General features: G+C 34.5%; 3 protein-coding genes across 3 annotated transcripts; 1 reads left to right on the top strand and 2 right to left on the bottom strand.

The window, feature by feature from the left end:
* On the bottom strand, nucleotides 264–7,745 carry LOC105161056 (hippocampus abundant transcript-like protein 1). The gene is made up of 14 exons (XM_011078622.2): nucleotides 7,208–7,745; nucleotides 5,338–5,449; nucleotides 4,218–4,330; nucleotides 4,016–4,138; nucleotides 3,763–3,935; nucleotides 3,586–3,661; nucleotides 3,074–3,160; nucleotides 1,909–1,989; nucleotides 1,767–1,799; nucleotides 1,382–1,435; nucleotides 1,208–1,249; nucleotides 1,043–1,121; nucleotides 849–919; nucleotides 264–757 (listed from the first exon to the last, which is right to left on the bottom strand). The coding sequence occupies exons 1-14, from the start codon at nucleotides 7,370–7,372 to the stop codon at nucleotides 656–658; spliced, it is 1,311 nt and encodes a 436-aa protein (XP_011076924.1). The 5' UTR covers nucleotides 7,373–7,745; the 3' UTR covers nucleotides 264–655.
* Nucleotides 9,566–14,038, bottom strand: LOC105161055 (nifU-like protein 4, mitochondrial). The gene is made up of 3 exons (XM_011078621.2): nucleotides 13,738–14,038; nucleotides 12,499–12,660; nucleotides 9,566–10,313 (listed from the first exon to the last, which is right to left on the bottom strand). Exons 1-3 carry the CDS (start codon nucleotides 13,958–13,960, stop codon nucleotides 9,850–9,852), a joined length of 849 nt encoding a protein of 282 aa, XP_011076923.1. The 5' UTR covers nucleotides 13,961–14,038; the 3' UTR covers nucleotides 9,566–9,849.
* Nucleotides 21,792–25,502, top strand: LOC105161053 (R3H domain-containing protein 1; the record flags this gene model as incomplete). The annotated part of the gene is given in 3 exon segments (XM_011078619.2): nucleotides 21,792–22,301; nucleotides 24,068–24,779; nucleotides 25,309–25,502. Coding segments are annotated over 3 exon segments (1,174 nt in total), but the record flags the coding sequence as incomplete, so codon positions are not given.

The following is a 25,502-nucleotide window of genomic DNA, read 5'->3' as shown; positions in this document are numbered from 1 at the left end:
ATTTCGGTTCGATTAATCGAATTGAACTCCTCTATGACCTCCCCCACCCACCACTATTAGACACGATTTTGTTGTCCGTAATTCTAAGCTCAACTTCATTAGATAAGTAAAAACTTACATGTAAAAATATCAAATTACTTAAGCTCAACTATTGTTTACCTTAACTAGAACACATTCGACCTCAATTTTCGCTAAAATCAACATCTACCTTAACTAGAACACATTCAACCTCCATTTTCCCTAAAATCAACATAGACAGAACATCTAAACCATGCTTCAGCAGTTGCTTACTTCACAAATCATATAATGTTACAGACTTACAGACATCCTGAAAAGGAGAGGTAAATTAATGCAACTCTTCTCAAGGATGGATCAAAATCCACAAGATACATATATAGCTTATTGTCTATGAAGAACACATAACGATACGGCTTATTTACATGGAACTACTTAATCTACGCGTTGTAGAATCACTACAAGCTCAGATCAGAATACGACAGTCTCAAGTATCGATCTTTCTTGCACTTTCTCAACTACGTATGATCTTTCAGACTAAAACAAACCGACAGATGCAGAGACTATTAGCTCAACGTCTAACTTTTTAAACCATCCCTTCATGTCAAAAGATAGGTAGATCTATAGTATTCATCAATCCTTACGACAGAAGTGGTGTTTCGATATCTTCCCTGGTATCTTCCACGTTCTTGTTGGTCGGGACGTCTAGCTTTAGCGTCCAAGCACAGCACAACGAAATCACCTAAAGAACAACCGATTACGTGATATGTAACATGCACAACGAGTTGCATGTTAAGGCTCGTTGTAGTACGTGTAGGATTAGTTGAGCTTACCATGCTTATGGATGCAAATATGATGCTGAAACCCTTACAGTTGAAGGGAGCATTGCTGGATAGAAACCATGCTGGGATAGTACAAAACAAGAGTATTTGAGTTGAGAGAATTTGCTTAATTTTCTATTTTTTGAGGTCTAACTGAAATATATACATGTATAGAGAGAGAGCGAGAAGTAGAATAGTCAACTCACTCGTAAGTGGACTCATTGCAAGTGGCGAAAGCAGACTTGCAATGGATTGCACGCCAGCGATAAACCCTTGAGCTTTCCCCTAATTGACAAAAAGCAAGTAGACTCAGGTGCTATTTTCAGTGACTTTCTCCTTAAAGTTAATCAAGCATTTGTCAGTAGACTAACCTGATCCGCCGAGTTTGAGGCCTTGGATATCACAGCATAAGTCTGCCATTGATTAAAAAAATGAGCGCGATGGATGAGAAATTGGTACCAACAAGCAAATAAAAGTCGGGTCCCTTGACATAGTAGCTACAGCTCTAGTAGCAGGGAAAACAGAGTTTAGAGGGAACTACTCACAGAAGGTTTCACAAGGATATAGATGACTCCGAAAGAAGCACTCAAATACGGTACCTGTTTCAGCATAGCTGCCAGTCAAGAACAGTGATATATGATTGATAAGTGGATGGGAGAAATTCACATTGCATGCACTGGAAGTTATAGCTATGATCAACTTATGAAGAAAATCAAACACATGACATATTTAAGATAAACTTTACCGTTGCCTAATAACTTTCACAAATTACCCATTACCATTATCGAGGAAATACTAGGATGTACTGTTGAAAGAAAGGAGAATAAATACTGAACGACGTCCAACTGACATAAATTCGGGATGGGATTGGAACAAAAACGAAAAGAAAAACATGCGCGGAATCTTGGGTTCAGAATGCAAGTTACATACCCATGGTGCCCATGCCAAGCCATAGAGTAGTCCCTGCATAAACAATCCTTTTTGTGAGACCATTTCGTTTCAGCAAGAGAACGTTGTCAGAAAAAAATTCAAGCAGCAAGTATTTCAAATCCTTTTTATTTAAGCAACTTACATATGCTATTGATGCGAGCAAGCCTGCACAGAGAATCAGTTTCTCTCCAACCAACGGGTTGAGTAGAGGAAGCACCAGCATCTTGAAACACGTGATTGAGAAAGCATGAGATAAGAGTTATTAACATTTGAGGAACAAAATCCGCAAGGATGCTAATCAGATAGCCTACGGATAATTCATAAAGACATTTGCTGAATAGTACTATCTGCATGGGCTGTACTCTGAAGTTGATAATACACAAAAAGGGTGGTCATACATGAAAGAAAAGTTCGAACAGTACCGATATATAAACAATACGAGACATTCTTCTATGAAATAAATGCCAAACAATATAAAATTTCATGTTAGATGTTCCTATGGAGAGCAATGGAACTTTAGACCTGATCTAGGCCTTTTCTTTGTATTCTTGGTATCAAAATCTAGTACCTCAGATAATTGCACTTTTCATACCCAAAGTATAAGTTTTAGTACCCTAGGTTTCCAAGTCATTAGACTTGGTACCTAAAGTTTTCAATTTTCATCTGCATGAGCATCCTTCCTTAAGTTGACCGTTTGTTTAATTTTGGAGGGAAAATTAGGCCGGAATTTGTCTATGTAGGGATGATTGACTTCCATTTTATTCAAAATCTTTGTAATATTTGGAACCATTCATGAGCATCACAACAAAAATAATTAAAACATTTATAGCTCCTACATAAATAAGGAGCCACGCAGCAGCTACAACATACGAGTTCAATAAAATATAGAATAAGGATATACAAAAAAGAACCAATCCCAATGAAAATGCCGAAAAAATTGGATTCGGAAGTAATACTACTGCCAGACTTCCTAATATAAGACCTGATCCCAGAAAGACTATTCCCTCCAAAATTAGGTTGACCAACTTAATGGAGGGTACTCAAGCAGAGAAAACTAAAAACTTTGGGTACTAAGTCCGATGACGAAACCTGAGATACCAAAACTGAAAAAGGGTATACTTTGGGTATGAAAAGTGAAACAATCCCTACCTCACTCACAAAAAAAAGGTCTAAAACTAGGACCTACTTAGCAAATAACAAGATAATACAAAAAACAATATGAATTGAGATGGCAAAGTATAGTGATATAGAATTTTCACTTTCTGTGTCAAGTATCATTTGTAGTTTGTGAACAAATAACCAGTTACCTGAGAAAAAATTGAGCCGACTCCAACCATCATCAAGATTTCTGATAATTGATTTTTGTTGAAACCAAAAACTGACTTCAAATAGTACTGCAAGGTCATAGAGGAAAGTTAACAGAGCTTCTAAGGTAAATAAAGTTGATCACGTGATTTATATTGCAAACAGATGATTTCAAATAGGACCCAATGTTCCATGCCTACGAAGTTGGTTGGTTAAAATTATAGCAGTCTTTTTACAGCTAAAATAAGTTTCGCTATTGCTAATAGTATAGCTTAAATGATGTTCAGGATAAGAAGCCGTAACTTTCTACACGGACAGAGAAGGGAACTGGGAAGTATTATTGCAGAAGAGTTAGTGCAATATGCAGATAAGTGAGCTATAGAATAACATATTTGATCAACTCTTATTTGAAGAAATGATTGTATTTTCTTTGCAATGATCATCTCCCAGTAACAGGAAAAGAAAAAAGAAGGTTTCATTCAATAGTAGAAATTGTTCACAGTTAGAGACATACCAATAAGACACTGCTGATGCCAGACATCCCCAATTCATAGAAGAAGGAAACAAGAGAAATGCGCTTAAGCGTTGAGCTGAGGAGAAAATCAATATTATTTAGGAACCGCATAGGTTATGGTACTTAGCTATTGTTTAAGCATGAACAGAGTTACAGCCATATTTTGTCATGATCTACCTGCTGGTAACAACATGTGCAGCATGCTTCATTGAGTAATATCGTTCTTGAACAATCTTAAATGCCTTGTTTAAGCAAGGGATATGCTGGTCTGGCTTTCTAGTTGGTCTTACTGTTTCTGTCAGAAACAGCGACATATAAATAGGAACAAAGATCAAAAGAGCTATTGACACCTGAAATTGGACGGAAAGTGACATGAATGTGAAAGTAAGGGATTAAAAAAAGAGGAGAAAGTGTTACAACATTACCGTACCGCAAATATGTAATCTTCGGGAAGAAAACGTGCCAGGATGTTTCCAAGGACATGTGATGCAGAGAACAGGCCTGTGATCCAACTAAAGGCAGCAGCCCTCTTGTCGTCATCAATAACATCTGCCTGAAATATTGTCAAAGAGTTGGTAATTCTAATTATCATGCCTCCAGGTCATGTTCGATGATAACAAGCATGAACTTACAGCATAAGCAACAGAAATGCAGAAAATGCTCCCCTGGCTTATGATATAAGAAATGGTCCGGAGAACATAGTAAGCATATATAGAAGCTTTTGATTGATTGATGGCAAGTAAAGCTGAAAAAAGATGAATACCAATAAGACAAAGATGCATTTCAACAATGATAAATTACAATACTTACAAGGTTAAAATGCATGACCTGAAACATATTTCTAAAATTTTGTCATCATTAAGTCATGAACTAGTTTAGTTCACATTGCAAGATTTACATGGGCATCACAGACTAGCATGACGTGATGGGGAAGAATCTTTGCGATTACTATAACTCTTTATAAGCACTTATTGATAACTTTTGGTGGGTAGAACCATTCTAGGTTTCACAATTTAGTATTCCAATTTAAAAAGGTATAATTGAACATGAGGAGATATCTTATACTCAGTAATCTCAATTGTCATATGAGAGTCGCCTCATTTAGGATCAAAATCGGAAAGGGAATCATCAGTCTCAAAACTTTTCACCATCTTAAAGCATGCATGTGGGCTAGTGAATAAATTTGAGATGAATTCAGGGTTCCTAGCTGTATCTGGAGGCTCAACTCAGACTGAAGGACAGTCGTATTAGTCGTCATTGTGTATGGTTCTCAAAAGGTAATATGTGCATTTCTAAAGATGAGTCTTCTATAATAACAAGCTATTACAATTCATTAGCTTAACAGAATATGGTTGAAGGTTGGCATTCTTTTGTTCTTCCAATCTTTAGCTCGTAAGGAATCTGCATGTAGATGGATTACAGTGTAACTGATCTAGAGAATGTATACAAGTGATGTGATATATCTTAAAGCGCTTGATTTTTATAAACAGATGTAAAGCTATTCTCATCAATGGCTACTCACTGAGGCTGAACAGATACCATTATCCAGATTAATTGTGTGTTCTGTACATGCCTACACTAGTGAGAAGTAGTATTTAAAGTTTGTGTGCCAGCAAGCACGCACATTTACTATCTAATCCTGAGCTGCGTTTATAAGAAATTATGAAAAATTCACCATATGGATTCCAGGTTTCATCCTTAACCATGTGAAAAAAAGTATCGCAGACAATAAAGATGTTTAAGGAAACATACTGAAAGGAACAATAGTTGTGGAAACAGTGATAAGAAGCAACGGTTTACGCCCATGCTCATCAGCCAGCTGACCTAGGAGTGGAAGAACTATCATCTTGAATATTCCAACAACCTACAAGCACAGAGACAAGCTTATATTCCTTTCATATAGTTCTACATTTGTGATAATATTTGTCTACAGTGTGCCAAAGCAAGCTAGCTCTTTAGTGAAAATGACATGTGAAGCTTCATTAGAAAATCAAGAGGACAATTGAGGAGAAAACAAAGAAGCAAATATGTATTGAGGACTGACATCTAAAATAAATTGTCTTTACTGGAGACGACCGATGTCCTAGAAAAAAGGATAGCCATTTTGCTTGCACTAAGCGTGACATGGTTCATGCCCGGCTAAATAATTTTCTTGTGTGGTCGACTCAGTCTACTGACAAAATTAATCAATCTTTATCTGAGTTAACTTTTTATCAACTAAATATGAGAAAGTTCATGCATCTAAACAGCTCAAAATTCAAAGTTTAAAAGTTGACGACAAAGTAAGGACTCAAGCACAGAAGTGACAAGTTTCAAGCTCACCTTTCAACCACTAAATTTTCATACTATTAGTTTCATACACTGGAGGGACAGTGCCATTAACCATGAGTTTCTTATTCATCAAAGAAATCATGACTTTTCTTTGTTCCAAGATCCAATCAGTGCATAACTGCAACCTTCATCCGCAATAAAATACTTTTCTTCTTTCAAGATTAAAAAAGAAAAAGGAAAGATATGTCATATTGATGTTGACTCATAGCATATGTAGATAATAAACCAACGTAGATGCTGTCGTAGAACTCAACTAAAACACTTATGTGTTATTGGCCGCCTTCTTAAAAAATTGGGACCACACAAAAATGAAAAGGGAAAAATAATTCTCCATCAACAGATATTTTTCTCTCTCTCTATAGACTATGAAATTGATGTTCACTGCAGCACGTTCCTTGATGCATATTCCATAATGATCACTTGTTTTTTCTCTTAAGAAATATGATTGATTGTGGCATTACATCAGTGAGTCTTTGACTTGTTAAACACTCTCATGTTGTGATTCTACATGTAACAAATGCTTATTACATTCAGGAAGCCAGTAATTTCAAGTGAACTTTGAGAATGAATAAAGAAGCTCTTGAGGAAATAACACAAAAGGAGAGAAAGCCAACTAATAGACATTTTCATTCATAATCTGCATTTAAAAAACTGAGTATGCTTATTAAACTAAAGGACGGTCAGTGTCATCACTGTCATGCAAGTAAAAGTGAGCAATTTTATAATCTGCTAAAGAGCATACATCACAATCAGAAGCTAATCTCAAGGAATACTCTTACTTAGATCATATAAAGAATATCAATTTCGTCTTTAAGCCCCTACAGGCCAAAAATAACCCAAAGATGTTTCAAACTTGCACTCTTAGTTAAAATACAGCTGGACTCAAAATCAGGTACCCTGTAAGAAAACCAACGAAAATCACCTACAATCAAGAATCAAGATCAGACACTTAATAAAACAAAGGAAAAACTCCAGATATGCCCAGATGAGCCAAGAAGGAAAACAATAAAATCACTGTTAGTAAAATCAAACCAAGAAAGACTCATAGACAACTCCTTCACCCCGTGCACCTAATAACTATACCCTAATACAGAATTTTAAATCCCATATGAAAGTGAGGACATATTCATCTTGAAAAAGGTCAAGACTTCGACAGTCCAAGCTTCTTGATCAAGGAATTGAATGAATGTTGTGTATATGATGAACACACACACACACATATATATATAGAGAGAGAGAGTTAGAGAATGAGGGAGGGGGGAGGGGGTGGAAGGGTGAGAACAAAACTGACAGTTTGCTGGATGCCATTGATGTAGATGGCTTGAGGACAAGTCTTGTGGCCTGGACAAAGAGCATTAGTGGTGACATCAACGAGCACAGAAACAGTCATCTCTTCAGCAATCCAATGCACACAAAGTGGCAACAGCAAGTGCACCAGTGGCCTAAGCTCCCTCATCTCTCCCACCCCACCAAACAATCTTCAACAAGATCCCAACTTTTGTACTTCTTTCTCTCACCCTCACTCCAATTCTTGATCAAATATCTATAAGAGCTTCACTTAACAGTTTACACACAAAGTAAATCATTGTGTAGAGGTATTTATTATCAAGCATGGGCTGGCTAGTAATAAGGGTAGTTGAGAAGGATGGATAGGATAGTGATGTAATATACGTGCGTTAGTCAATGCAAGAATGGGAGGAATAGCTTAAAGAATTGGAAGAAATCATGCTGTGTGGAAGTTGTACTCTGTGCTGGGAGTTAATGTACGTTGGGGGTGAGCAGAGCACAGGGGTGCAGCTGGTGGGGCACAGTGTTTTCGCGTGCCTGCCGTTGATGGGCGTGTGCAATATCCATGGCGGGCATGAGCCACTTTTTGCTTTCATTTGATTGGTCATTCAAGATTTTAACAGAGTTGGTGATAGGATTTAGACCCAACCTAAAATTTAATTTTGATTATGAAGAAAGTTAGATAGTTATTAAAAGTATGATTTGTGATATTTTTTACTATAAAAGATATGATGTCATATTAGTATTTTGGGAAAAGTTATGTTGTAGGAAGAGTGAGGGTGGTCTCGATTTTTGAAGTCTCAAGGAATTTAATCAGGCTCTACTTTGCAAGAAGGCTTGGCGAGTGGTATCAAACCCATGTAGTTTGCTCATCAAATGTTGAGGGCTAGATATTTCCCAAATGTCTCATTTTTGGGAGTCGAACGAAAAGGTCAGTGCTCATAAACATAGCAGTATATCATTTTGGCTCGTACCTTGTTGCTAGAGAGTTTATGTGTAATTATACCAAACTTCAGATAGAGGAATGTAATTATCTCTACAATTTATTACTAATGTCAAGTTTGTAATTAATTTCAAAAAAATTTAATCAAAAACCTGTTAGCACTTTGAAATAAGTTGAGAACTCCTCACTTTTTCTTTTTCATATTTTTTAAAAGCTACTAAATTCTCCACTCATTCAATTCTCTGCCACTACCAAAAATGAAATTGAGCAAGCTTTGAAATCTAGAGGGAATTTATGTTTGGAGTGGAGGATAACTGGCCTGATACCACTTGTCATCGTTCTTCAGAAATGTAAGATTACAAACAATTGGGATTATATTTTATAAGAAAAAAAGTTATATATCAACCAATATTCTTCATTCCTCTCAATCATACCATTGCAGTAAAAACAACTGCAAAATCGAACTAAGCAAGCTCGGAATCTTAGAGGAAATTCAACACAAACACAAAATAATGTGTCACAAAATAAATGAAAGGAACGATTAACTGACACCCATTCTCATATTTCATAATTACAGATACACCTTAAGAATAATAATAAATACCAGATCAACAAGGCAAAATTGAATTTTCAATGCAAAATTTGATTGACATAAGCATTTTCCAGCCTCTTAGGAAGGATAAATCACAATATACTCCTCCAAAATTTATCATAATTATAAATACTCCTTTGTTATTTAAAAAATTATAAATACCCACTTGAAATTAATAGTCATCTAACAGATACCACCGCCTCATGACAGCCTATTAGTATTTGTTATGCGCCCATTAACTCTAGGAAAGTATATGTAATTTTTAAAACAATGATTTGTATTTTTATGACAAATCTCAAGGGAGCCCTTTGTAAAGTATATGTAATTTTTAAAACAATGATTTGTATTTTTATGACAAATCTCAAGGGAGCCCTTTGTAATTTTACTCGACCAGTAAAGGCCAACAAGGGATGTATGCATAATTTTACAAAATCTAAAAATGATTTCGTAATTTCAATGTACTCCAGGAAGTAATAGTGTAATTATCACTAAATGAAATGCAGTACATTAGGCGCCATAGAATTTCACCTTAATCAATCTGCTAGGCAAACTGCCGCTTAACCTAAAACTTTTAACATCGTATGAAGCATATTAAAATTTAACTAAAGAGAAAAGATGAGGAAGAACAAAAGTCCAGAAAGAAACAGGTCAAAATGTTGGAGAAAAACTCCGGAAACAACAGTTGATCAGCACATAATGCTTCAACATGCTACACAAAAAGCTACAAAATCAGTTAATCATAACGATACGGCTAGGTCAAAGCTGCAACAAGAAACAAAGAAAAAGGATTTAACTAAAGAGAAAAGATGAGGAAGAACAAAAGTCCAGAAAGAAACAGGTCAAAATGTTGGAGAAAAACTCCGGAAACAACAGTTGATCAGCACATAATGCTTCAACATGCTACACAAAAAGCTACAAAATCAGTTAATCATAACGATACGGCTAGGTCAAAGCTGCAACAAGAAACAAAGTTAAAGGATTTACGGGTAGGGATAGTTTAACTTGCAGAGGCATGAAACCGTCCTCCGTCACATTTTTATGACTTTCAAGACTTAACAAAATGTGCTTTATCTCAAGTAACGATACCCGAAATGCAGGAAAGATTGTCAATTTACTCGTGTGGTGCTCCAGTCAGTGCTGCATCCTCGTGTTCATCATCAAGTTCTTGTTCTACCCCTTTGACCTCGGGCACATAATGCATTAGCATATTCTCTATGCCAGATTTCAGAGTGACGGACGAACTAGGGCATCCACTGCAGGCTCCCTGCATTCGTAGTTTAACTATTCCCGTTTCTGGATCGAATCCCACATATTCAATGTCTCCACCGTCATCTTGTACTGCTGGACGGATACGAGTCTCTAGGAGTTCTTTGATCATTGCAACAGTTTCAGAATCATCTTCGTGTATAGCTGTGTCCATGGAAGCTGCAGTAGTTGAATCTAGGATCAACGGTTGCCCAGAGGAATAAAAATCCATGATTGCTGCGAAGATTTGAGGTTTCAGCAAATTCCATGAAATTTCCTCGGACTTTGTCACGGTTATGAAATCTGATCCAAAGAAGACTCTGGTAATTCCTGTCCCAATAAGAAATTGGATCAGAGAGATTTAAATGAATCATTGACCTGAAAGTCAGGCAAGGGAATGAAATACTAATATAATTTATAAAAGATTACTACAGATAACTTTAGTGTATCATTTCTACCGGCAGAAAAGACAAAAGTATCCTTTCAATATTTGTTATTACCCAACTGTGCCTTTTCTTTTATTCTTAAATAACTAAACATCAAAATAAAAATTTAGTCATGGTGATATTTTATTTTTTAAAATATAAAATGGTCACAGCTAAAGCCATTTCATATAAATTAAATAAAAAGAATTAACTGATTTGACATATTTATTCCTAATATATATATATATATATAAAATGTAAACTATGTTAACAGTTAATGAAACTGAAAGTATGATTCTAGAAAGAAAAAAGAAGGGAAAAAAAAACAAAGTGAAACAGAGATATGGTGACTTCAGCCTATACTTTCTTTCTTTACTTTTTTTAAAAACAAAAGATAAAGTAAAAAGAGAAAATCACTATGGAAAAGTAAATAGGCATAATTACACTCCCTCTCCCGAGAATTGAAAAATTACATCTAGCACTCCTAAGGTTTGCTTTTATCTAAGAAATAAGTCTATCCCTTAGGCAAAATTCACCTACTTTGTCAATATTAACAAAAAAATCGAAAAAAATCTATATTTACCTTCGATGGACTTATTACTAACTTATTGCAGGTCAAATAAATCTTTTTATGACCAAATTAGCCTCATATGTCTTCAAGCATTAATACATATGAGGAGGTATAGTTTTACTCTTATAAGGGTATTTTTAGTCCAAAAAGAATTATTTGACCTGCATCAAATCAGTAATAAGTCAATCAGGGGTAAATATCAATTTTCATTCATTTTTTTTTTTTTTGTTAATATCAGCAAATCCAGTTAATTTTGACCAACGAAAGGACTTATTTATTAGATGGAAACAAACCTCAACGGTGCTAGATATAATTTCTCAAACCACAAGGGGTCTACATATAATTACACCAAACCTTGGGGGAGGGGGAGGGGAGTGTAATTATCCCAAGTAAATATGTACTTCTTGTGACATTTCCTTTAATCTTTTCATTTTTGCAATCTCATCTAGGTCACCCTCAATCAGCATCACTCTAACCTACTATAACTCTCCTCGGAAGGAAAGATGGGGGGAGATTTGCAATTCGCTCTTCTGAAAAGCATTTCTGTCCAATCATTTGATGGTTACTCTACCGTCAAGAACAAACCACTATGTATATGATTAGAATCTAAATTTGAAGGTCATACAAGGAAAGTTTTAGTTACAGTTTTGGGCCAAATTTAATGTTTAGCTGGTTTCACCCATGCAACACCACATACACTATATCCACTAAGATGCTGCACCATTTCTGCGTGCACCAATTGCATTCCGCAAATTGGACTGGACTGAATATGCCAGACGATATTAGCAATTAGCCCAGGCAATACAGATTCCAAAAGGCCAATAGGGAAATTAGAACATGATGTAAGGTCAAGTTCAAAGTTCAAACCATCCTCCCCATACTCGTACACAATACTTGAGGGAGACAATTTCACTGCAATAAGATTATTACACAAAACACTTGTATTGAAACATTATGGATGAGTATATTATTCCCATTTCATTCAGCTGCAAACAAGGTAGAATCCCATAATTCATGTTACTGGAGCATCTTTAAAATGACTCATACTTTGTTATGAATGGAAACAAACTCAATATTCACAAACTTCTACTGAATGCATAGAAGCTGCAGAGTATATTTGATACTATTGAAAGCAGCCTTCATCAACTCAGCCCGGGAACAAAGACAAGTAAGGGGAACAAGTCAGACAGACCTTTCTCCTAACAAGATAGACAATTATTCTCCTGAAACAGCTTTTATTGTAATAGCCTGGTCACAAATATGATATAATTACTGTTCAAAAATAACATCAATTCAAAATTAACTTCAAACACACAATGACAAACATCAATAATTTGGTTACAGAAACAAAGACCCTAATCAATTCCCAAATTTTGGAATTAGCCATAATCAGAATCTGAAACGAATAGGGAAGATGAAAGTGAATCTTTACACAAGTTCATCAAGCAGAAACCATATAATCACACAGATGTCAACCCACCAAAGCATCTCATTAACAAAATTGGCAAGGAGTACCCACCATCAATTCCAAACAGAGCCTTTGCCAAAGGTGAACTCATAGCAGAACGTGCATTAGGAAAGTCCACGCTCCCTGCCTCCATAACTGGCTTCCCAGGATAGAACATGAGAGAAGCAGGGTTAGGAGTTGACTGTGTTTGGATAAACATGCTCCTCCTCTGCCCTGTCACCAGCAAAAGTTAGGGTGCTGATATAAATAGAAAACAAAAGAATTTGCATTCTCATGTACATAAATAACGCATAGGCAAATTGATCTTTGATATGAGTAAAATATGATCCTCCCGTAAATAAGCTCGGTCGATGGAGGATGGTGCGGCAAAACAAGGAGAAGAACGAGGACCCCTGTCAAGGAAATCAAGAGGTCGCGACAAGGAAAGTTCGAGGCCTAAATAAAGCATAGAAATAAGAGCGAAGGATTATTAGCAGAGCAATGGGACCGAGGTGGTGACCAGTATCATTTTCGATGAGAAGGTTTGTGAAGCCAACAACTTGAGGCTAAACTATGAGGAGATGGTCGAAGCTAAAGAATGGAGCCTTAATACGAGACAAGCCCCTAAACACAACCACGAAGTACAAGAAGAAGGCCAATGAAGGACTTTGGCAATCCTGGGTAACTCGCATCACTGTAGCAAAAACTTACGAGGAGATACAAGTTAGAAGAGGATCTTCCCGAAATCTATGCATGGAACCTTCTTGTCAGGGAAGTTTACCCAAAAATGGTCCCAGGGGAATGTAACTGAGTGGATATCCAGGACTAACGAGTCTATAAAAGGGAGGCCACCCAACAGCAGAAGGGCATCTAGCTTAAGTTTACCAAAACCCACCACATCAATCTAACACTCTATAATTGTATATCAGTACGCATATTTGCTCTAAGATCAATAACTTTTATAATGCCAAAACTGAAAAGAAAGTCTTCTAAGTTAAATATCCACATTGACCAAAACGAAATTTGTATAATAGAATTAGCTCGCAATTCAGGCAAAAAATGCAGATGAACAGCATGCGAACCAACAAAAATTCAAAGCAAAACTTCAAACTCCTTTCTCGCCCTGCAGAATTTAGCAAATGAGTAAAAATTCCAGATATCTCATTGCTGCAAACAAGTGATAAAAGTATAACGAAGTAAAACTCGTCGAATTCATGACAATCATTTCTCACTAAACCCGCCAATTAAAATACCTAAAAATCAAAGTAAAAGCTATAAATAACAACATTCGAGCTGAATATTTGAGCAGACCTTGGAAATGGTTCCATTGGGAGTGGCCCAGAGAAGACTTCAAGGAGACTAAATCGGATAAACCACTTGAATAAGAAGAAGAAGAAGAAGAAGAGAAAAAGAATCTACTGAACAGGTATGCTCCGCGAGGTGGGTTTCGTGAATTGAAGGGCTCTGATATTGATCCGCCATTGTTGCTGCTCAAGAGAAGTGCTCGACGCACCAGCCTTCCCAAGCTTCTCATCGTCAATCAACCCCTTTTTGCTCTCACTTCAGCCAAGATTTCTCAAGAGCGTTCATCACACAACAACAAATTAAGTAATGGAGATAAATGGTTAATTTTGACCCTATTATAATTTTTTCTTTTTTTCTTAAATAATTGAAAATAATTAATAGAAAAGGATTATCCAATTAATCCATAAAGTTGCATTTGGTCATAACAAAACTTTTGAATATGTTTCGATAATTCCAAATGCAAAGGATTTCAAATCTTTTTATTTTAATTTTAAGCTATAAATATGGTTGGATTGCAAGTTCCTTTAAGATGGAGTCATTTGAAATCATTTTTTCAAATACTTGCTTCAAATCTAAATCCATCAATCCAACCACACTCTAAAGTTACTTCAACAAAATACAAAAATAAATAGTATAATCTATATTCCATGAGGGTAGCTTGATCAATTCAACTCAAAAAATGAATGAAAATCTAACGTAAACTAACAAATTAAATTAGTTATTGGATGGATGTACAAACCAGGGCGCATTCGTAATTTTTTAAATCAATTCTAGAAGCGCAAATCAATTCCAAACGCCTCCATAGAATTAATCCAATCAATTCTAGAAGCCCAAATGGAATTTATTTGATCTTATCAAATAAATTCTAACGCATAGCCCAATTAATTAATCCATCAAATAATTGAGTCTGATCCAATTTATTTAATCTCATTAAATTATCAAGTCAAAATTCTAATTAATTGATCCTATTAATTAATTAGTACAGTCCAATAAAAATTGATCTTATCAAATTAATTAAATATAACTTAAATTTAATTAATTTTATTAATTAAATCTTGTGATTCCCATCACATGGGTTCTCCTATTTAAATGATCACAATGATTAGTGAAATTTATGTGATATATTTTGTTGATGACCCTATATTCTTGTGATATGATGCTTGTTCTTGGATTTATTTGTGACATTTTAGGTGCTTTCATAGAACAAAAAGCAAGTTACAATAAAATATCTCTAGTACAAGAAAAAAAAAATGCAACAAAAAGTGTACATAGGATAACCCGTGACCCAGGGGTCATAAGAAATCCAACGGATAGAAAATCAAAGTGAATTTAACTCATGACCCACAGGCTAGTAGACATGCGATAGGCGAAAATTGAAGAGTCCCCAATATAATTGTTGAGTCAAAATATTATGTGGAGCCATCTTATTCCCTTGTACCTATTGGAAGAAATATGGTAAGAAGAGGATATGGAAGTAAATAAAGAGAATTAGACTAAATTAAGACTCTTTTTCTCTCTTACCATAACTAGAAAACTAGTATAAATAGAGAAAAGGAGGAGAAGGGATGGGTCGTTCTTTTTGTTGGAAAAAAAGGGAGAAAATTGTTGAGCATGAAGAAGAAGACAACGAAACAAGTAGAAAAGTTAATCCGACGTCAAAGTGACAGACTGTTCACGCCCTACTTTTGACTCTATGAGTTTTTCTATATTATTCTTTTGTGTTTTGTCTAGTTAGGATGAACCAATCTACTTTTTGCTAGGGCTTTTGAAAAATTTAATTAAGAGAATAAATTGAATTAACTTGAAAAAAACCTTAGTGTATGAAAGCATTATTAGCTAGATTAATTTGTAAATTCTGCATTCATTGGATCAATTAGATAGACCAATAACCTCAGTATATTTCACTCCTAAATTTTCTCCAACTCGTTCGTTTGATTTATTTACTTTAGTAATTATTTTTCGTAGTAGTAATCTATCACTTGGTTTACGATCATCTAGATAATCGTAAACTAGTTATAGTTTTGGTAATTATTTCACTTTAACCTCGTGGAATCGATACATATTATATAACTTGATAGCTAGTGCACTTGCTAGTAATATATACATAATTTAGCAATCATGCATCATTTAATCTCTCGAATTAATTTAAACTCTTTAAATTAATTCATCCTTCTAGAATTAATTAATATTTAATCGTAGTACTTTCTTGAGTTTGTATGACTCTGTAGATTCACCATCAACTAGACTTGGGCTTGTGTCAACACACAATTTAATAGGCAAAAATATTTTTGCGCTAGATTAATTAAATTATACTTAATTAATTGCTTTCGATTAACACTTAATCTAAAAGCACATGTCATTATGGATGGTCGTCTAGCAACGGTCCATTGTACTAAAGAATGGGTAAAATTGGCATGAATTTAAGGCTATCGAGTGCTACACGAGTATAGTCCTTCCATCAGTCATCTCTTGATCTTAGTCTAGGGCATGAAATTGGTCATCGATTTTCATCCTGGACTAGACATTTATGCTTAATATTTTAATTATATTTTCACTTGATCAATATGGAAAACCACTTTCCTATTTGATCATCCGTTGTGGCCATAGACTCTCAAGAGCACAACACACATCAGAACCCATAGGAGATCGCTATCATCTTATGATAGCTGACGAATCCTCTCTTGGAACTCACCAGTCTTCATACATGTTCTGAGTGCACTGAAACAAAGCTAATAATAACCACATCAGAACATGGTTATCTTTTACCATGCCTTAGAGACAGTCGTCCTATAAATGAGACTGCATGGATCCTCAAGTTTGAGGACTAAACCCCTTACTATCAGAGCCGAGGAGTTCAAGTCATACCTACCAAGTCTAACGGGCTTCTATATGATGACTTCCCTGAGTCAATTTAGTCGACTTGATAAACCCACTTACATAGACGCCATGTCATATGGATGCAATATTTAGTGCAAGTCTCAATAAACCCTCAATGCCTATTCTCAAGATTCTTGACTTTGAATATTTCACATCTAACCCTCAGAAATTGGTTTCATAGTTGCCATCAAATGTGCAACCCAACTTCATTGATTGCTTAGGGATCTGTGGGCTTTTGTTGCAATGTATAAAAATTACACGAGTAAATAAACAACAAAATAAGATTAAATGAATACTTACTTTTATTCATTTAATTTAATATTATAAAGTGAAAAGAAATTACTTAAGTAGATTACAAAACAACCACTCTAATTAGCTATCTGATTACCTATTCTAACAATTATGCCTTAATAAATCTAAGGATTGTGATTTTCCCACCAAATACTATAATAAATTTCGAGAGTGTTTACAAAAATCTTCTACTTATAGAGAAGTGATTTTTTTACAAAAAGTTGAAAGTTGTAGTAGAATCAAAAGTGAGGTGTGTTTGTAAAAAAGTGAAAAGCAGATAAAAGCTAAATTGGATAATGTTTGGAGAAAAATCACTTTTAAAATAAACTTAATTAATTAAAAACTGTTTTTTTAGGTAAATATAATTTTTATTAAATAAATAGTACAATCATACAGTATAACAATGCTTAATGAGTAGCGTCTCCCTCGACAAGCCAAGGGATACGCCAAAGTCTATATAACGCACAAGAACTAATATAGCGAGCTAAAGAACCACTAAGAATCCTCTGTCTAACATGTTCCACAATGAATCCAGCAAGTGCGGTCGATTCTCGCTCACACTGCTCAAAACGTCTCAAGTTCCGTTCTTTCCAAAAATGATATACACATGAAGCCAGTAGCGCATGATAAGCCAAATTAATAATGTGTTGCCCTCTCCATTTTCTTATAGCCCACTCTATGTCCATTGGTCAGTCTCGGTTCGGCCAATTGAAGCGAACAGATCGTCGAATAGCTATAAGGCACCGTCGAGCGTAATGGCATCGGAAGAATAAGTGTCTGTGCGTCTCATTCGTTCCTTCATCACATAAAACACAGGCACCTAGGTAATTAAAAACTGTTTTGTCTCTATGTATTAAAATATACTTTTTTTGCTTATCATTTTACTTGTTGTTTGTCCTTATAATTATTTTTCCACAGAAAGAATAAATTTTATTTCAATTAATATATTTTATATTTATTTTTAAAAATCTTAAAAAATATATTTAATTTAATAATGCTTTCACTAAGTAATATAGTTATTTATTCATACACAATAATTACACTTGCATCATTGCAAAAAAATCTTTTTATTAATTAATCAAATAATAATATATGAACGAAATAATATAATTAGGTGATATAGCCAATAAAATATAAATTAAAATAGTAAATATGTGAAAGTACAAATTCAATTATTGTTAAATTATCAAATTATTTAAAAACTCCGTACAACTTTAAAATATACAATTTAAAAATATATTAAAACGGTAAAGTTAAATTAAGGTTATTATAATAATGATAAAGTAGTAAAAAATAAAATTGAATTTATTTACAAAAAAACTAAAGCAACTAGAAGCACCCTGGGCCTAAAACCGCTTCTTCTAGCCGTTTCAAAAGTAAAAGTTGGCATCTCAAACACTTCAAAAGTGTTTTTTAGAGTCAGAAGTTGAAAAATACTTTGCTTTTTTGAAACGCTCACAAACACTCCATTACTTAATCTCAGGCATCCGAATTTATCCAATATTTTTGCTATCACTCTAATATCTTAACACCGATATAACTTGAAGTCGTACATTTAGCATATTCAAATTTATTTGGTACGTAGAATCATGATAAAAAAACAACTATCACAAGTGGCCATGGTAATAGTACCAAATGATATGCACATATTTAAAATTTTGAAATTTCTAAGATATTCGTGTAATTATAGATTTATAAAGTTTAGCTAAATAATTTAAATTTAAAAGTCAAAATTATCAAAATATTATCATATTCTAAAATTTTATAGTTACTAAAATAGAATAACTAAAACTATCTAAGAGTAATGAGTAATTGCCTATTAATAGAACTCCATTTTTCCTACAACTTGACATCAATAGTACAAAATACATTCAAAATCAAAAATGCATTTAAACCTCCACCACAATTTATAAGCTTATCAATAATTTATATTGGTATCATTTTCAACTTTTAGAATGAGATAATTAATGATTCTCACAATATTATAGAATTTACTCTTCGATCATTTTTAATTTTATAAAAATCAATTCCGTTTGTATGTAAAATCAATTCCCCCCTCCCAAAAAAAAAAAAAAAAAAAAACTACGCCAAAATCCCACCTTACCCGCTTTTTCTTTCATAAATAAATTTCTAAATTCCATCATTATATTTCGAGTTAATTATATTTTGTCATTTGAATTATGATTGTTTTTACACTTTAGTATTTGAATTTTTTCTAGTGTCAACTTATCATCTCAACTTTATCAAATTTTGCACTTTGTCATTTATAGCTGTTTTCCAACGTAGTTTCTTGTTAAAAAAATATCGCATGCATACAGTGCACACGTGATATTTAAGGGTTATGTGATGTGATGTGTTCTCATACATACACAACATGCGTGTGAGATTTAAGGGTTATATTGTTTTACCATTCGTATTATGACTATTTTTATACTTTAGCATTTAAAGTTTTTCTTGTGTCAACTTAATTACCTTTTCAACATTATGAAATTTATCTTATTTTACACTTTGTCATCTATAACTGCTTTTCAACTAAGTTTTTTGTGGGAAAAAGATCAAATGCAGTGCACATGTGATATTTAAGGGTTATGTGTTGTGAAAATTTTCACATATGCACAACACGTCATGTTTATTCTATAGAAAAATCAACAAAAGGACGTCGTATATGGCAAAGTGCAAATTTCACAAAATTCAGATGGTATATTAATACAACAAAAAACTTCGACAATAAAATATAAAAACAGATATAATTCGGATAGCAAAACGTAAATTACAAACAATAATAAGTAGATGATTTTTTCTATCTATCAAGAGAAAAAAGAATCAAAATCCCCCTTTTATAGTTTCCAACCAAATCAATAATTGATATCCACTTCCCATAAGTCAAAGTCTTCATTTATTAACAAAAAAAATCTATTTATATGATCCACATAATTATTCTCTCTCTCTCTCTCAAATCCCAATCACCTGACTTCTCTAGTGGGACCCGCAGCTTCAGATTCCCCATTTATCTCCTCCGGTTGCAACTCCTACAATGCCCCTACATTTATAGAACCCATCCTATAGTACATTTTAGACAAATTAACCCTTTGCTTCAATTTTCCATCTCATGTCCATATTAAATCCCAAAATAGGAAAAATATTTTCCATTGCAAACAATACTAATACCTATAAAATGAGAACTCATGACCTCTTGATTGTAAGACCTCAACGTCACCATCCAAGTAAGGAATTATTGGTATTAAGATATGTTACTTGAGTATTCTATTTTATCGTTTTTTAAATTTATTTATAAAGAAATAAAATAACAACAAGATTTCGAAGAATTTTTCTAAAAAAATTAATTTAAATTGTAAGATTTACGTAGTTTCTTTCCTTCTTTTTTTTTTTTTTTTTTAATGGAGGTGTTCAATTACGTATCATTTATTAGTATTAATTATGAGAACACACTCAATTCAGGTGCATAATATTAATTTTATTGTATTTATTTAATTGATATTATAGAAAAATAAAATAGAATAAATAACTGATCGAAAATAATATTTTCTTTGGGTAGACATTATTAATAAAATATTTTAAAATGATGGTCATAAAATATATTTGAAGGTATTTCAATAAACACATATTTTGCGTACCAAAAGTAGTTAATTTTAATTCCTTCAAATTTAATAAATAGTACTAGCAATTAGAGCACACTCAACCTATGTATAATTCAGAATTTTATTATACTTGTTTAATAGAAAGAAATTAATAAAAAAAAGACTGTCATTTCTAGAAATAAGTATAGTTAAAGGCATATTAAGCAATTCACACTTTATCAACAATAGCACTTATTTTAGGGTCTTCCCTTTTAATAATAACCGTCTAATGCTTAAGTCAATAGGTTTTAAGAGAAGTGATAATAAATATTAAGATAAATATCAACGACCTCCCATGAGGTTTGGTATAATTATAAATATATACCCCTTTATTGTTTAAAAAATTACTAATACCTTCTCGATTTTAATGGACGTCTAACAATTAGTCAAATTCTTAGGTTTCAATCTATTTTTTATAATAAATTGACAAAATGCTCTTATGGATTAAAAATAATAATTTTATTTAATTTTTTTAACTTTTTTTAATGAACTAAGTAGATAATTCTTTGTTTATAATTTTTAAAATTTTTTCATCCAACCCTTTTAATTTTTTTATAAGTTTTTATTTTTTTTAAAAATATATAAAATAAAGACAAAGTTGATAATTTCATATCTCCATTCAAGAATTATATAATTTCACCAAACATCAGGGAATTTTTGTAATTTTTCAAACAAAACGGGTATTCATAATTATGCCAAACCTTAAAAATGTCGTTTTAATTTACCCTAAATGTAATAAAAATATTAGGGTAATAAAAATTATACCTGCTGCACGGAGGTGGCCTGTTCATAATTTTGTTTCACTGTATGATTTCACCAGAATTACAGGATGCACCAGATAGGGTCATAAAACCTTGAATTAATAAAACAAATTTATCGATCATTTGAAGATCGTAAATATTTCGAGGAAATATTTTAATAAGACTTTAATAAAATAAACATCAGATATATTAAAAAATTTATAAACTGGTTGGAATATCAATATATAATGAAATGTTTTTAAAAAATAGTTAATTAAAATATTAATAATTCGAAAATATGAATTTGTTGCGTGACGAAAGAGTACAACTCCCTTTGGACTTTGTGTTGTACCAATTTAACTATCACACGAATTCCCACCGCAGAGAATCCAAATCCCTCAGGACAAGGAGGAGGAAAGGCACTGCCGCGGATGTCACGTGATACGCACGTGTCAACACCCACCGTACCCCCGAGGGAAAAGCAAAAGGGCATAAACAAGGGAATAAAAAGGCATAAAAACAGTCGTCAAACCCTATCCTCTTCCTCTCGTATTTTCTCTTCTCTCTCTCGAAACCCTAATCTCGAAATCAGTTTTCCCCTAAATTCAGCGGCTGAAATAGATGAATTTCGTTTGCGTGTCCGAATCGGAGTCTCATGCTGCCTCGGATTTCAACTGGATTTGATGATTTGCTGTTATAAAATTGAGCTCTGAGGACTCGCTACGTTTTAATCGGACGAGATTACACGAAGCGTTCATGGAGGGCTCTGCAACGGCGTCATCGGCTGCAGCGGACGAAGGTCCCGAGTCGTGGGAGGTTGCTGATGTCGACGCTAGCATGCGCCGGCTCATGCTTTCCTCCAGAAAGGATTCCGATGTTAGCTGTAATAAGCAGGAAGAGAGAGCCGAGGATTCAGGTTCGGGCTTTAGTTTGAATTCGTGTTCGGTTAAGTCAGATGATTTGGTTAACACAGTGGATCAGTTTTTGCGCGACGCTCTACAGAATCCTCGCGAGCGCCTCTCTGGTGAGGTTTTTTCTTTTTCATTTTTTTTTTCCCCTCGGAGTATTGCCTGGTTTTCTGCGAACTGCTTGCTGTTTTTTTGGTTTTTTTTCCCCTTCTGAATTGCTAATTCCATGGCTTACAAAAGTTGTATATTTGGCCAAGCATGATCCATTAGTTGTTGAGTACACTTGTCTTGTATGGTTCTGCTGTATGAATATGGTACAGTGAGTCAGTGACTAGATTATTGCCCTTTTTTATTTTTTTCATTCTTTAGTTAAGAGGGGTAGGTACAGCTCTCTAGCAATTGTTGATAAAGTAGTTTTTACTTGTTGAATATATTTCTGGGAAAAAAGTTATTTGTACAAGAGGGAGAAATTTGTGCTTGAGATAGACTGAAAGTAATTTTCTAGAATAATTTTCTCGACAACGAAATTTATTCATCATAAACTAGCATTGAAAATTACTATTAACTTGTGGAATGAAGTCCCAGACCACTATACATCAGCTAGAATTAAGGAGGAACGAAGCCCTGGAAGGACAGCAGAATATGAATGCACTTATTGACCTCTATTTTGGATTTTCAATGTCACATTGGCATAACTAGGATGAGTTGCTACATCATGATGGTGGAGATGATGTCACTTTCTGGAGATAGTATATATAGACCAAGAAGTTGCCGTGTTTACCCATTTTCCACAAGTGGAAGGCTGTAGTCTAGATATCAGCCAGATGAGTGGCAGACTCAAATCCAAAGATGATAGACTGCCATGTGGGGAAGTGCAATTCACGAATGTAATGAGCAGTATCCAGCAAACTGATGTAATCAACTGCCATGTGGAGAATGTGAAGTCTTTTTTCTTCAAACTTCTGTCTGAATAAGTGATATCATTTTGTTTGTTGGCTCTATTTTGTATTTGCCCCTTTATACTCCGCTAACTGCCAATATCTATCTATCGTAGCTCTGATTTGGTCTATTGGTTCATTCGGTTGTTATCTGCTGTATTCATCCTTTCATGCCATTACACTCCAGTTGCCACCAAAACTTTCTGACCCTGGTATGGAAAAATAATGTATGGGCAGTTTTAAGCAGGACAATATTTTACTGAGAAACGGACAATACAACAATGGATTGGTTTGAACCTAAAACTCATTCAAAGTTTTGAACTAAACATGGTGGTTGGGAATATTCTAACCTCTTTGAATGGCTGATTATCAACATATTTGGGCCTTTATCTTTTAGATCAAAAGCAGTTATCTGAACTTTTGCTTTATTATCCCCCCTGTACCGTCAGGGCCTAATACCTATGTAAAATACTTGTGGAGAATCCTGGTATTTTGTCAATGGAAATTGACCTTTATCCCATGCATACCTGAGCGAATGCAAGTTCACCTATTCTCGTATTGAATAAATATAAAGAACAGAGACTGCTGGAGTTGTCTTGCAATTATTTTCAGTAGCTATGTTAGTCATGCTGCAAATAGTTGTAATCTGTTTACATTGACATTAAAATCCATTAACCAACATTAATTGACTATTGATGGTTTTGAAACTTCTCTTATGCTTCTTATCTACAACTTTGATGCGCTAGATAATTTGCATGTAGTCATAGTAATGACAAGAATTATTAGCATTGTTATTATAACCACTTTCAGAGCATGAATAATTAGTATTCATTCTCCTTTGCTAATGATGGTTAACTCATCCTTTGTGTTATTGCCGATGTTATTATACCATTTCTTATACCTGTTGCCTCTGAAGTAAATAATGATGTTTCATGTCTGTTCAGTGTTGAGAATGGAGCAAGATGTGGAAAAGTTCATACGGGATCCTACTAGGGAGCAGATGGAGTTCCAACAGTTGCCCACTTCTTACTTGCGCCTGGCTGCACATCGTGTGGCTCAGCACTACTCACTGGAGTCCATGGTTTTATTTGATAATAACCTACCTGAAGGTTCTAGCTCCAGAATTATTGTTCGGAAGACTTCTAACATCCGGCTTCCTTCAGTTCGCCTTGCCGATGTTCCTGTAAATTTACCTACTGAAGATAGTGGTGCTATTAAGGTTGCAATCAAGCAGAGGCCACAAAAGGGGTCACATAACAATAGCAATTCAAATATGCATTCTGTAAAATCAAATAGTTCTAAAAGTGTGGAGGAAAGGAAGGAGGAATACAATAGGGCTCGAGCACGGATATTTAGTTCCAACAGTTCTGGTGGGAGTTCCAGTGGGAAACCAGAAAGTGATCCCAGGATTCAGGATGGTTTCCAGCATGGTTCACTGGGAATAACAAAGGCAGAGGAGAGGGTTTTTCCTGGAGGTGGACCTGATATGATTATTGGGAGAAGTTTATCCGACTCCTCAACATCTAGCAGTAGAATATCTAGAAGTAGGACAGAGAAGGAGCCAATTGCTAGGCCTAAGACAAATAATAAAGTGGCTATCTTTCGGGATCGCGAAGTTGATCGTAAAGATCCAGACTATGACAGGAGTTATGACAGGTGGGCTTACTCCCGTCCCTTCTCTACTCTTGTTCTCTCTCTTTCTTTGCTCAAGAGAGTATTTCGCTTTAGTTTGTGCATGAAGTTGTGCATATAATTTTCTACATTCAGTTTGTGGAGTCTTTAAGAGTAAGGGTTTTCTGTCTCATACATGGCCTTGCTGCAATTTTTATTCTTTCTATTTGCGTGTCTTCCAATTTCTTTTGTCTTTATATATGTGTTTGTTTGAGGTAGAAAAGTATCAAACTTATTGATCATAAGAATTGATCCTTTCTTTTTGTGTGTTTTATCCTTCCATTAGCTTTTATGGATTCTGAAGTATATAGAATAGTTTGGGGACCAATCTTCTTTCTCTAACCCAGCACGATGATTCATAGACTAGCTTGAAATTGATTGAAGATTATCTGTTCCCTGTCTGCCTGAAAAAGTACTTTTAATGTTTCTGTCAGATCTGTAGAGTAGCTTGAAATGGTTGTAGATTATCTGTTATTCCTTGCCTGCCTGAAAGTATTTTTAATGTTTTTCTCAGATACGTACAGAGGTTTGACCCTGGCTTTGGATTTAGTGGAGGTCCATACACTATTCAGCCTATGTATGCACCTGCATTAAACTACAACACCGAATTTCCTCAGCTGGGATCAACTCATAGGCCCCAAATGTCTTCTGAGCACCAACCACGACCTCTTCCTCAACACATGCCTGGTCCGTGGGTTGCTCCATCTG

Source organism: Sesamum indicum, linkage group LG4, assembly GCF_000512975.1.
Source record: "Sesamum indicum cultivar Zhongzhi No. 13 linkage group LG4, S_indicum_v1.0, whole genome shotgun sequence".
NCBI lineage: Eukaryota > Viridiplantae > Streptophyta > Magnoliopsida > Lamiales > Pedaliaceae > Sesamum > Sesamum indicum.
This window is presented reverse-complemented; position numbering and strand designations above follow the sequence as displayed.